Genomic DNA, 14059 nt, shown 5'->3' with positions numbered 1-14059 from the left:
TTAACTCCATTCACAAACCAGTAGTTCCTACTGCTTTTAAAATGATGACAAGTTCTTCAAAATGCTTTACTTCTGATCTTCAACTTTTCAGTCTTACCTCCCATCATATTCTCTCTTTACAGTCATACCCCACTAGGCCATTCTTCACTTCTCATTCCCTTTACCTGGGAATGCCCTTTTCTCCAAACCTTCCTTAAAAAATGCTTCTTCTGCAAAACCCTCATTTCCTCGAATCAGTCCTTCCCTGTGTTCCTTCAGCATGGTCTTTGCTCCTCCATACAACTTATTTTGATCAGGCTTACTAGACTCGAGACTCATCATTTTTAGATCTCTCCTCATGTCCAGCTTCTAACACAGGGTCTCAGACATATATGCACACACTGATGGAATTAAATGAAATACGTTACTAATCAATAAAGCAGAGAAAGGGACAACAGGATATGGTAAATTAATTATGTCAGAAGCCTAACTTTACAGAATGTATTTGAAGTTATCCTTTAATTTCAAATGAAGTCCAAAGACATCCTGCTATAAAAGCTAAAAACAAAAAACCAAAACTCAATCCACAAAATCAGTACAAAACAATTTTCAATAACACAGTCAATGGATCTTTTAAGGAGCAGTACTAAAATAAATCTAATGCTTCAATTAACAAGAACTACTTCATTTTATTTGGTGTCACTAGGGTATTATGATTGAGTGGAAATTAACTCAACACTCAACATGGTTGTCTGCTCTTGCCATCCAGTCACCAGGGGTCTCTCCAATGACTGTGATAAGACAGAGAGCATCAGGTTGGCAACCACATCAGCCAACAGAGCAGTAGTGGTCAGGTGGATACTTGGCCTTGCCTGTCCTTTCCTCAGAACCAGGCGAGTGTGAGTGCAGGTGAGGAGGGGTGTGAGTTTGTGGATATGAGGGTTATCTGGAGCAAGAGTTGAGCAAGATAGAGGAGGGTCAACAGACTGGATGTATGCAATGAATAAGCCTGTTGGCCTGCATGGTATAGGCAAAGAGAACACTTGCTTGGCAAAGCTGGAAATGCACTGAGCTGAAATCCCTGCTTGGTTTTGAAACAGATCCTTTTAAAATACTTCTTGCCAAGTGGTCTGCTGTCCATGTGACTGCTGCCTCACATGGTCACCAAGAACTAGGTTAAGGGCATTGAAGCAAATTCCTTTCTTAAGATAATGCTTCTCTAGCAAGTTCAAACATCAGAAAAGAGTAGGTAAGTCAGAAAACCAGGGTGATAGTTTAGCCTTTTCACAATTTATATAAAATCCAAATCTAAGAGACTTGCCCTAGTATCCCTTTAATCCCAAATCCATAGGAAATCTGACACCTGCCCAGAAAAACTTTTTACCAAAAATTTGTATTTTGTTTTCAATGAAAAACTCTTAATTTCGTAATTTTCATATCACTTTTTTCTTTTTTATTTAAAATATTATAACCAATTAACATACTAAGATAACATTGTTTACATTCCAGTGGTGCATGTTTAATGACTAGGGCATGAATGATTAAAAACCACAATAATTATCTCAGCATTCCCTACAAAGTGCCCCATTTTGTTTTGTCTAGAGGAGGGGAGAGGAGAGGGAACGGAACACAGGGAAGGGAGAGGAATGAAGAAGGAATGGCATCATACAGGGAGAAAAGCAAATGTCAATTATCATACTTAGGTTTCAGGTTTCAAAACCTGCTGAACAGGATAAACTATGAGAAAATAGATGTCACAGTCCAGGTAGACAGCTAGTTCAGTTTTAACTTCATCATTCGGCTAAAAGATTAAGAGCTTCTCAAAAATATACCAAATATCGGGCCTACAAAAGTAATTTATTTCTTCGTAAAATTTACTAAGATTTATTCGTTTTGTAAAATGTAAAGAATGGACTGATATCACGAGCAGGTTTCTACTTACAAAAACAGACAGTAATAATGTCCAACGAGCATATCTAACACAATTTTCTAAGATACATAGTGAAAGATTTTACAGGTGAGTCTCTCTTACTGATGCAAGGTATATATTTTACATACTTCTTGGTATAGTGTTGACACTGGCTATAAAGTACTTAACACACATAATTCACACGCAGTGAAGATCTAACAGTAAGGGCAACTGCTTACTTGGGAAAGCATAGAAAATTAGTGTGAGGTAGTTCAATAAAAACCTAGTTTAATTTGTAAGTTAATGTGCAAAACTAATCCACAGGTAATATTTCTCATAAGTTTCAGTAATGAAGAGACTCTAAATCAGAAATGGCCAGAAAGTGTTACTCTTACTAGACTCTCCTTAAGAGCACTTAACTAAGAGCAAGTTAGTTTGAAACTAATTAGGACATTTTTTTCCTTACCAGTATTTTAATCATACCCCAAACTATACATTTCTGCTTCAATGCCCTTTACCCCTTCATCTTTCATGCTATTCAGGAAAAATTAGTTTCCTCTGATTCAGGAAAAACCTAAGAGAGATCAGTAGAAACACAATGTATACTGAAATGTAAAGGATCCAGAGGCAACACTTAAGAGGGCTGCTAATGACAGAACAGTGGTGTCTGGTTTTCCTACTGGCAAGTTTCCTGGGGTCACGGGGCGTCATGCATTCACTCTACAGCTAATGTGTGACTAATGAACAACACTCACAAACAAACTACAACAGTATTTTTGAAAACAGACTATGTTTTTACCTCAAAATGTTGTACAGGCTTATGTCTAGGCAACAATGAGTAGTTACATCTTCATAGTGTAGCACATACTGGCTGATAGTATATACCAAGTCTTATCTGTAACCTCAAAGGGCTTCATTAGCCTGCTGCTGATTGCACTATCAGATGTCCACATCCTCTTCACCTTCACCTTTTTAGACAACACAATAGGATCAGCATGGAAAAAAATAACAAAAGGGTTTATGGGAAAGTCTGTTTTACATGCAATCAAGCTGCTTGCTATTAAGGGGGTTGTGTGATAGCCTTCTCATTTAAGAGGCTGGTATTTCTCTTAGGAAGTCTGGTGTGAATACACTGTGCCTTTACCAACATAGGGCGTGCATACCAAGAACAATCAGCGGCTGAGGGTGTGTAACAAAATGAGAACTGTTCAGCAAATGGTATGAAAGCGTTGAGATGCTCTATTTATGTCTATTATAATTAAGCAATCCCAACAATACAATCATTTAATAAATGGTCAGTTTATATTAGAGGGTAACAGAATAGTAACCAGGAAGAAATACACAGAAAGAATTACTTTCCTAACCTATAACACTGAATAATAAATCTTAAGTCTACATAATTTTCTGACAGTAAGACCATGGGTATATTAAGTATATAAAGTTGAAAATCCAGTTATAAGATAAGCAAGGTGGTTTTACATAAGTACTACTTGACAGAAATCTTATTTCCATTTCTTTGAAAAGTGTTTAAGATGTTTTAAAGGTTCAAAAACTTCTAAAAATAAAAAGAACTAGCCCATCTTTAGTTTATTTAACACAGTTAAGAGAGGAGGGAAAGTAGTATTGAGATACTGCATTTTAAAAACCCTGGGCACGCAACACTTAAACAGACTTTGTTTTCAGGATGTATCTTGAGTCTACATGACTATTAAGTTTTGTTTTCTCTGAATCAACTGAAACATGCTGGTTGGCAAGTGGAGCTGGCATTTACAACAAATGATACTGTTAAACACCTGGTTTTCCTTGCTTAACCAACACCTGTACTAAGAGATGGCTTATCAGCAAGGAAACACAAAATGAAGGGAATCTTTTGGGAGCATGTCAGTTGTTAAAGTGCAATAGTGAAATAATCTATTCTATAGAAATAAAGCTAGTTAACTGTCAAGCTAATAAAAACTTAACACATTCGTGCTCAAATTCTCCTGAAACTGCAAATCCAATCCTATTTCTACAATTCAAGAGGTGTTATAATTATAGTCTCAAAAATTTATTTTGCCTAATAAAATTAATGCACCCTGTCATATGAGTGGGAAAGGAATTAATAAAAAGACTGCCACTTCAAAAGAGGCTGGAAATCATGGCTTAAACAATCAAAAACAATCTTACTATTTCAAAGAATATAAAATGGCTGTTAAAGTATTTTGATCCTAAATATTGCACATTAACAATGACCTAAAATACCTTATTCAAAAGGAATTTTGCACTGAATACATGAATACCATGCCAAGTGGACTTTCATATGCCATATGTTAAATCGCACCAGTTCCTACTCCTGCTGGTCATTAATTCCATTGGGCTTTCTGCCTAGAACTTTTTGCTTATTTAAGTATGCATTTCCCAGTTCATTACAAGAAATCCCTCTTGTTCCAAAAATAATAAAAAGTGCCTGGGGCATTACAGACAACATATTTCAGAGATAATGAGACTTCAATGACATTTTACTTAAGAAAAATTCTGTTATAGAGAAATAATTTTGCAGATATAAAATGTAAACAATTAACATACAACTGTCAGGAGCAGCACCATTCTTACACTATTCAACATCCACATCGTGTGTTTTATTGAAAATCAGGTATTAAAAAAAATGAAAGACTCAGACTAAATAACTACCACTTATGCCTGCTCTGCTCAATATGAAGAAACAGTCCTTAGAAAATGATATCCTATATATGGCTGTGTGCTACTATTTTCAGATGAACGGTATATTGCTCATTTTATACATCACCTACAGAAATCTAAGTAGGCTTTGGAACCTCCCAACAGCTAGTATAAATATGATTATGCCACAGGTAGAATCAAATGGCCAGAAACACCCTGAGAACTGGTGCTCAACTGACTGACACTCTAACAGGAAACTGAATAGGTCCAAGGGCCTGAGGCTGTAGGAAAGAGAAAGACCAGACTCTAGATCATTGCTAGGACCTACAGCCTGCATAGATTAACTCAGTGTATACAAAAACAGGCTCATAGCTAGTAAAGGTGAACCATCTGTTTATTTGCATTGAAATGTATTATTCATGAAGTATCCTCTTGACTTTATGTGATCATAAGCTTTGAGCACGCCACAAATTTGCGGAAAACACCATATTCTCTTACTGTACTGTTGGTGGGTGGGATATGAGGATAGGAAGGTGGTGGTAGATGTCCAACACTTTCAAAGACATGCTCTGAGTTATTCTGCCATTTAGATGATGGGGCTTTTGCCAAAATTTACATAGGATTACCTATCAATTGTATGTAACTAAATTAGAATTGGCAAGTAGCAAATATTGGAGGTTTTTTTTTTTTAAAAAAAAACACGTTCATCATTTACAGTAGTTATTCCTGAATATAACTGGCTACAGGTTATTTTCCCTCACTCCTCTGGGGTTATTTCATTGATAAGCACATAACCCTAAAGGATAGCATCATGAACAAAACATTTGAAATAAATTCTAATAAAAAAACTATAAAATCTTAAATAATTCATGATATAGGCAAGTCACCACATAATAGTTGCTTTGATAAACAAAATCTTACAAATTCAGTAAAAAAAAAAAATCAGCAGCATAAGATAAAGCAAATATGCAAAAATTTTAAACCATGATAAAATAATTAGGTTTACATTATACAGTTAATTACAGCAAAAATACACAGTTCTGTTGCTGTTTTAAAACACAACTTAAGTTTTAAATTACATCACTTGAAATTAAAAAAAATAAACTACTTTACTACAAAATGAATTCTACATTTTTGAAAAATCACTCAAAAATAAGACCACTGAATTGTTTTCAAAGTAGTTCTATCAATGACTAAACAACTCCCCATCCCTCCCACCCCCCGAGGCCCAAGTAGTCATCTACAGCAGCCCAGAGGCCCAGCTGATGCTTCTAGACTGCTGTCTGTATCCGAGGCCAAAGTCGGATCTGTTGACATTGAAGACACATCATTGACAGATGACGATGATGATGGATGCTGAGAGCCACTGATCACTGCTGCACCTGTGCTATGAGAAACAAAACAGCAAATCAGTTGCAGACAGAGTTGCAGATCGAGCTACTTGTACTGTACTGACTACCTCCAGTGGTCAATATTTTTCTTTTGGTTTTAAAAGGCTCACTAAAAATAATCACAAATGATATACAACACAACACTAACTTACAAACACTTTTCACTGAGAGCTACGAGGTAAGAATTTGGAAAATGTCTGGAAACCTGGAGTCCTGCCCTTTCTACTAATTTTTAAATTTCAGACAAAAATTATTCAAGACAAGAACTGTCAACTCCAAGCCATATTTAGTAACAGTCCTACAGCAAGATCCATGAACTGGCTTCAGATTGTGTGTGAATAATACTGATAAAACATGCAAAACTGTCTGTACTGCATTTTTGTTGTAGAGAGGATTTCAAGGGATGCATGACTCAAACTGGTAAAAAACTACAGCCCTAATAAATGTAAACTGGTGCAGCCACTACGGAAAAGAGTATGGAGGTTCCTCAAAAACGAAAACGAAAACTGCCATTCAGTTCAGTTGCTCAGTCATGTCCGACTCTTTGCGACCCCATGGACTGCAGCATGCTAGGCTTCCCTGTCCATCACCAACTCTCAGAGTTTACTCAAACTCAAGTCCATTGAGTCAGTGATGCCATCCAACCATCTCATCCTCTGTTGTCCCCTTCTCCTTCCACCTTCAATCTTTCCCAGCATCAGGGTCTTTTCCAGTGAGTCAGTTCTTTGCATCAGGTGGCCAAAGTATTGGGAGTTTCAGCTTCAGCATCAGTTCTTCCAATGTATATTCAGGACTGATTTCCTTTAGGATGGACTGGTTGGATCTCCTTGCAGTCCAAGGGACTCTGAAGAGTCTTCTCCAACACCACAGTTCAAAAACATCAATTCTTCTGTTCTCAGCTTTCGTTATAGTCCAACTTTCACATCCATACATGACTACTGGGAAAACCAAGGCTTTAACTAGATGGACCTTTGTTGGCAAAGTAATGTCTCTGCTTTTTAATTAGCTGTCTAGGTTGGCCATAACTTTTCTTCCAAGGAGCAAGCGTCTTTTAATTTCATGGGTGCAGTCACCATCTGCAATGATTTTGGAGCCCAAGAAAATAAAGTCTGTCACTGTTTCCCCATCTATTTGCCATAAAGTGATGGAACCAGATGCCATGATCTAAGTTTTCTGAATGCTGAGTTTTAAGCCACTTTTTCACTCTCTTTCACTTTCAAGAGGCTCATTAGTTCTTCTTCACTTTCTGCTTAAGGGTGGTGTCATCTGCATATCTGAGGTTGATATTTCTCCCAGCAGTCTTGATTCCAGCTTGTGCTTCATCCAGCCCAACATTTCTCATGATGTACTCTGCATGTAAGTTAAATAAGGGTGACAATACACAATCTTGACACACTCCTTTCTGTATTTGGAACTATATGTTGTTTCATATCCAGTGCTAACTGTTGCTTCTTGACGTGCATACAGATTTTTCAGGAGGCAGGTCAGGTGGTCTGGTATTCCCTTTTTTTTCAGAATTTTCCACAGTTTGTTGTGGTCCACACAGTCAAAGGCTTTGGCACAGTCAATAAAGCAGAAGTAGATGTTTTTCTGGAACTCTCTTGCTTTTTCAATGATCCAACGGATATTGACCATTTCATCTCTGGTTTCTCTGCCTTTTTTAAATCCAGCTTGAACATCTGAAGTTCACGGTTCACATACTGCTGAAGTTTGGTTTGGAGAATTTTGAGCATTACTTTACTAGCGTGTGAGATGAGTGCAATTGTGCGGTAGTTTGAGCATTTTATGGCATTGCCTTTTTTTGGGATTGGAATGAAAACTGATCTTTTCCAGTCCTGTGGCCACTGCTGAGTTCTCCAAATTTGTTGACATATTGAGTAGCAGCACTTTCACAGCATCATCTTTTAGGATTTGAAATAGCTCAGCTAGAATGCCATCACCTCCACTAGCTTTGTTTGTAGTGATGCTTCCTAAGGCCCACTTGACTTCACATTCTAGGATGTCTGGCTCTAGGTAAGTGATCACACCACTGTGATTATCTGGGTCATGAAGATCTTTTTTGTACAGTTCTTCTATGTATTCTTGCCACCTCTTCTTAATATCTTCCACTTCTGTTAGGTCCACACCATTTCTGTCCTTTACTGTGCCCATCTTTGCATGAAAAGTTTTGAGGTTCCTAAAAAAACTAAAAAGAAAACTGCCATATGATCCATCAATCCCACTCCTAGGCATATATCCAGACAAAACTAAAATCTGCAAAGATACATGCACAACCAGCATTCATTGCAGCACTATTCACAACAACCAAGACACAGAAGCAGCCTGTATATCCAATAATAGATCAATGGATACAGAAGATGTGGTACACACACACACACACAAAGATGTGGTACACACACACACACACACACACACACACACACACACACACACACACACACCTTGGAATACTACTCAGCCATAAAAAATAACAGTGTGAACTGCAGCAATATGAATGACCTGTTTTCTAAGTCAGAAAAACAACTACCATATGATATCACTTATATGTGGACTCTGAAATACGACAAATGAATTTATCTATGAAATAGAAAAAGACTCACATAGAGAACAGACTGGTGGTTGGCCAAACAGGAGGGGTGAGGGAGGGTTGGACTGGGAGTATGAGACTAGCAAAAACAAACTACTGCACACATGTATAACTGAATCACTTTGCTGTACAACAGAAACACAACATTGTAAATCAATTATACTTCAATAAATTTTTTTATAAAACTACTACCCTAATAAAAAATGCTTCATGATATCTTCTCACTGTAAAGTACAAACCATCCTTCTGATACATCCTGTTTTAAAGCAAAAGCCACGACAAAGATTAAAATCATTTTAATTCAAAGGATTCTTGGTTCAACTGCCCCATTTGGTTACATGACTTGCCAGAGCCACACAAATGCTCTTGATAGGTAAACTCAGGTCTTATTATTTCAGTTCTAATAAGTACTTGATAAATGTACATATGGACTTAATCAAGAGATAAAAGAAAGGGAGACTCTTTTCCTTTACCAAAAGTATAGCCTAACAAGCATTTCTTGGATTTTAAAAAGTAATAGGAATACTTAACCTACAGAAGAATTCTCACAGTGAGACTGGGTCAGGAAGAAGGAATGACATTATGGGGCGGAGAATATGACTCATGCAATAGATAAGAGCTTTTGAACTATATGATCACTAAATAAGAATCATTCCAAATATGAGTATATTAAATAATGCAAGCTATACAGAAGTTCTTAAGAACACATTTATGGAATAAAAAGCAACAGTTTTCAAACTGAGTAATAAAAATTTCTAGGGGTGAGTTTCAGGGACCCAATGATGTTAAAACTTAGCAAGTTGAAAACCACTGCTCCAGACCCCAGTACCTCAGTGTTTGAAATTATCCCTCCTTTCTGTCCAATGACAAGAAATAAAACATTTAAATATGAACGGTCCTCTGGGAGCTTGTCTTCAAGTTCAACAATGAATTAACTAGGGGACTTGGAATAGGCAAATCTTTAGGGCGCTGGGGCAGGGACTGGGAGACAAAGAATGGAACCTCAAGGGATGGAGCAGGTGATGGGAGGTGGACTGGCAAAGGAGGTGCACAGGATACCAAAAAGGAGATATGTGATAACCTAGAATTCTAGACCCAAGTCACAGTGAAATGATAATACTAAACTTTTAAAAGTTCAATTCTGAGCATCATTTAGAGTCTTTCATCTACAGATTAAAATCACTTCAGAAAAAAAAAAGTTCAATTCGTACAACACCATAGGCTGCACCTTTTCTGACTAAAGGGTGTAGAATCCCATGGATAGCTTCAAAGACCTGTACTGAAATATTCAAATCATAAAAGTGTTTTATCACATATACTTTCTCATGCGTCTATTTTTTATCGAAATTTTATCCAAATTTCTTAATCTAATAAAAATTAAATTTTAAATGCATCATAAATTAAAGCTAACTTTTTAACCTGAAAATCAAATACCTAAGGAAAAAAACTTGTTTATTTCGGACCTTTCAAGCAATATAGTAAATTCTCAGTAAATTCTCTGAATGGCAATAATATGGAAAAATCTTTATCTGTATCTCAAAGTCTTTAATTTCTGGATCTGATATCTTAATTTCAGGTACCTATCACCTCCTTCTCTGTTACTCTCTACATACTCAAAGGCATGCAAACTCATTTTAATATTACCTAAACCAAAATAAAGACAAGAGGAAATCCAGGGGGCTAAATTATATATTTACTTTTTAAAATCAAAAGACCTTTTAAAGACAAAACAGTATTGTAAATTCCTGATATTTTGAGTAATTAAATAGTTTCTTCTGTTTTTGCATATAATCAAGAACTGAGTATTTTTACAGCATTAATTTACTAACACTCTTCTTTGCAAGCTGTCACTGAGAATCCAGAAAATGTCTAGAAACTTGTAGTCCTGTCCTTTCACTGACTTACTTTGTCACTAAAATTAAGGTTGTCTAGGATTCAAATTTTTCATTTATAAATTAAGAACAAATACAACTGCTGTATCTATCTCATGAGATGATTAAGCTTACTCAAACATTTGACACAATGTGCCACTGACTGGGATATTATGCTAAAGTATAAAACTCTCCTAAATAATGGATTTTTCAAATCCCATTTGAGCCTCCATCATGAACAATTCACTTATATGACTGCTGCATATCAATTACAAAGCCAATTAATTAACTCAATTATTTAAAAAAAGCATTTATAACAGACCCTTTGTTACAACTAATTGTAGCTATAAGCTGTTGAAAACAATTTATATTTTCAAGAGAATCTATATTATAATTTGGAAGGTTGCATTTCTGATCAAGGATTTAAAAAACAAAGAATTAAAATATAAGCAAAAATGTCATAGAAAGCTACAAAAATTATTTAAATATATGTTGACAGTACAAAAACCTGGGCACCTGAAACTACAGTTATAAACCTTACTTCATAAACAAGATGCTAGATATGACATCCAATTTTTTTCTTAGAATTATTGTGTAAGAGTTTTAGAAGGATGACACAGTTTTACTCTAATTCAAGACCTATCAGTTGAAACAGTATTCTTCAAGACTCAACTCAAATTTAATCTCTCCCTAATCTTTGTCCCCAGAAGTCTCTGCTGCCAGCCAGAGACCAAATTGGATGCTGGAAAAACCATGCCCTCTTGAAGTTACTGATAAAAAACATGGCCTCAAGTATTCACTTCTCTACACAAAAGATTTGTAGTCTTATATCATTTAACTTTTCTAAACTGTTTCCTCATCTGTAAAATGTGCATAACAATCCCTTCCTCAGGGTTGTCTGGGGCTGAATGAAATGAAGTACAAAAACTACCTATGTCTATCATGTGGTTATGTACTTACTATGTACATGTTGTCATCTAACTTTTCCCTTAAATTCTTCATGCTTTTACAAGTACTAAAAGTTAATATGAGCTTATGATAAGAAAATGTTTAACTCATACAAAGCAACATTCTTAAGAGATAGAATACCTTCTGACAGCAGTTTTAACAACAATGCCAACACAAAAAAGGTTTTAAATTTCAGTTCTTCAATGGGATGTCAGTATCACAGAAGAACATACGTATTTTATGAAGTCAGTTACTGATATATTAGTACAATGTATTGATAGAACAGTGTGCCAGTGCTTTCAAATTTAACCACAAAAATTGTACTCCTTATACTTACTAAACTTTGGATACTAACGGTAGTAAACATGGAAAGAACTGAAAGTTTCAGGCCACTGAAGATTACAACACAAGAAGTAACCTGTAATCATAACTAAGCTTATATTGTAACCAACCTAAAGGAGAGGGCTGCCCCCGTATAACTCCATTCTTGGTTCTTTCCTCCAAGTCCATAACTTCTTTGTATATCAATTCTGAAAAAGAGGTAAATAAAAACTTTTCAAAGTCTGAGAGGCAATCTCTCAAGATATGTGTATGTTAAGTAAAAAATTTTCACACACGTTAAATACTTCAAATAGTGTCCTTGCAATGGTAGAAGGTTGAAAAGTGTCAACCAGAGGTTCAAAGGTGTTATTAACAATTTATTGATCCTCAACCGCGAACTATATTGAAAGAAAAAAAATTTCTGCTGTAATATTCCAAAAGTTAGATTAAGATAGATCTGAGGTTAGAAGTTTTATCTTCTATACGCCTTACTTATCATTCTATATTACTTATCATTCTATATTACAAATACTCAATGAGGGCTTGAATCAAATTTGTCTTACTAACTTCTATTTCCCAAGGCACCGTAGATACTTACCTAGATACCTGTTAAAAGATACAAATCCAAGAGTATATGGAACCGTTTTTAATCAAAAGAGAATACAAATACATTTTCATTAAAGGAAAACAATCAGATAGTTATACTTCAACACCTTCTGAGTTGAAGCATGGCGTATTATTACTGTACAGATTTCTTCACGAGAATCTTGTTCCTTAATTAGACTTCTAGACGGTGGGTGGATGGCTGGCAGGACTACTCCAACTGAGGAGAAACAGCAGGTACTGCCCTGTAGCGTATTTGTCCCCTGCCCTGTGTTCTTCTACACGATCTGATGTCAAATGTGATGTGCCTTATGAGTCTGACTGTCAACTGAAGACCTTTCTGGAGTATGCTAACATTGCCATTATTTTTCTCAGGTCATAAAGTTCTTTGAGGACTGCATAAAAGCAATGAATGCTCTTCTGAGAAAAATGTATAAACAAAAAATGTTGCACAGAGCTTCAAGGAGTCTGTAATTCATTTAACTAAATGAATTAAAACATTTGATAAATGATTTCTGATCACAGGGTATGGCAATATTCATGTTGATAATAAGGTAAAATAAGTGGATATGCTGGGATGAACAAGAGCTGGAGACACCGAAGTCTGCTTACGATGGCAACCTACTTGGGCTAGGAAGAAGAAAAATAGGAAGTCTTTTGATACAGGCAAGAGTGGGAGATGTTTTTAAGAAATAAAAAGGAATGCTAAGCATTCCAGATAGGAGAATTAAAGAGAGAGACAGATAAAGCAGTTATCTCTTTGTAAAAAGGGATTAAGGCAAAAGAACCAAAACTAATCAGGGGTACTAAGTAGACAGATTAATCTGTAGTTACTGGCTTTGGCAATGAATTTTTTCTGTTATGATGCTAAAAAGGGAGTTTGCAGGTAACTACCAAACTGCCTCTGGGTACGAGAAAGAGATACAGAACAAAAATAAGTGTGTTTAAAGTAATCAAAAATCCTAGAAATATACAAATGAAAATACTATGTTTCATTGATTTTTAGACGTACTTTTTTCAGTTAGCTTAATGGTGCAGTAGAGCTGGCCCTGTTTTCTCTTTTTTGGTGGTATATAATAGTGTGTTTTACAACTGGGGGCCTATTAAAATTTCACGAAATATCATATATGTTTACTGTAAATGTAATGATACATAAAATATCAGGTTAGATATTTTAATACCTACTCTGATCCATAGTTTCTATACTCTTGTATATTACATATTACACAGACAGGTGCACTAGGTTCTACCTAATTCTATCATCTTGGTGGGCTCTACAGAACCTTATTAATCTATATGTCTCCCAAGTCAACTGAGGGAAAACTTAATTTCTGATTATTCCGAAGAAAGAATCAACTTCATTCCTCCCAAATAAACCTGTAAATGGATTACCTGCTTTGGTTTATACCTCCCCAATCCCTTTTGTCTTCCAAGTATTTAGGTTCTTAGCTCTTAATAAACATATCTTCTGTCCACCTGATTTTAAGTGACTTCTCCAAAGTCATGCGGATACAAGATGGTCAAAATATTACATGACAACAATATAAATAGAAGCAAATGAGATCTAAAGGCAACTTGGCCCAAATGTCCCAGGGAATTTTTTAAAAAAAGAAATACTTTAACATTTCCATGACTTTTAAAGCATTATTAATATTCAACCAAAGTAAAAAAAAACAAAACTCCTCTATTAGATATGCAAAGATTAAAAACTACCTCACTTTGTTGATGATGGTGGGGATAAAAGACATTCCTATACAATGCTGATGTGAGTGTAAACTGTTACAATTTCTTC

At 35.7% G+C, this 14059-nt stretch overlaps 1 protein-coding gene across 6 annotated transcripts in view; it reads right to left on the bottom strand.

The window, feature by feature from the left end:
* Positions 1 to 1409: 1409 nt before the first annotated feature.
* MAPK8 (mitogen-activated protein kinase 8) overlaps positions 1410 to 14059 on the bottom strand; it is a 92163-nt gene continuing 79513 nt past the window's right edge. For 5 of the 6 annotated variants that reach the window (XM_065922757.1, XM_065922755.1, XM_065922759.1 and 2 more), the window contains 2 exons: positions 11796 to 11873; positions 1410 to 5928 (listed from right to left, as the gene is read on the bottom strand). In XM_065922757.1, coding sequence (XP_065778829.1) covers positions 5783 to 5928; positions 11796 to 11873 — 224 coding nt within the window. In that variant the 3' untranslated portion in view covers positions 1410 to 5782. Of the gene's footprint in view, positions 5934 to 11795; positions 11874 to 14059 lie in introns of all 6 variants that reach the window. The other variant, XM_065922760.1, reaches the window with a different exon arrangement.

This window comes from Muntiacus reevesi, chromosome 2, assembly GCF_963930625.1.
Source record: "Muntiacus reevesi chromosome 2, mMunRee1.1, whole genome shotgun sequence".
Classification (NCBI taxonomy): Eukaryota; Metazoa; Chordata; class Mammalia; order Artiodactyla; family Cervidae; genus Muntiacus; species Muntiacus reevesi.
This window is presented reverse-complemented; position numbering and strand designations above follow the sequence as displayed.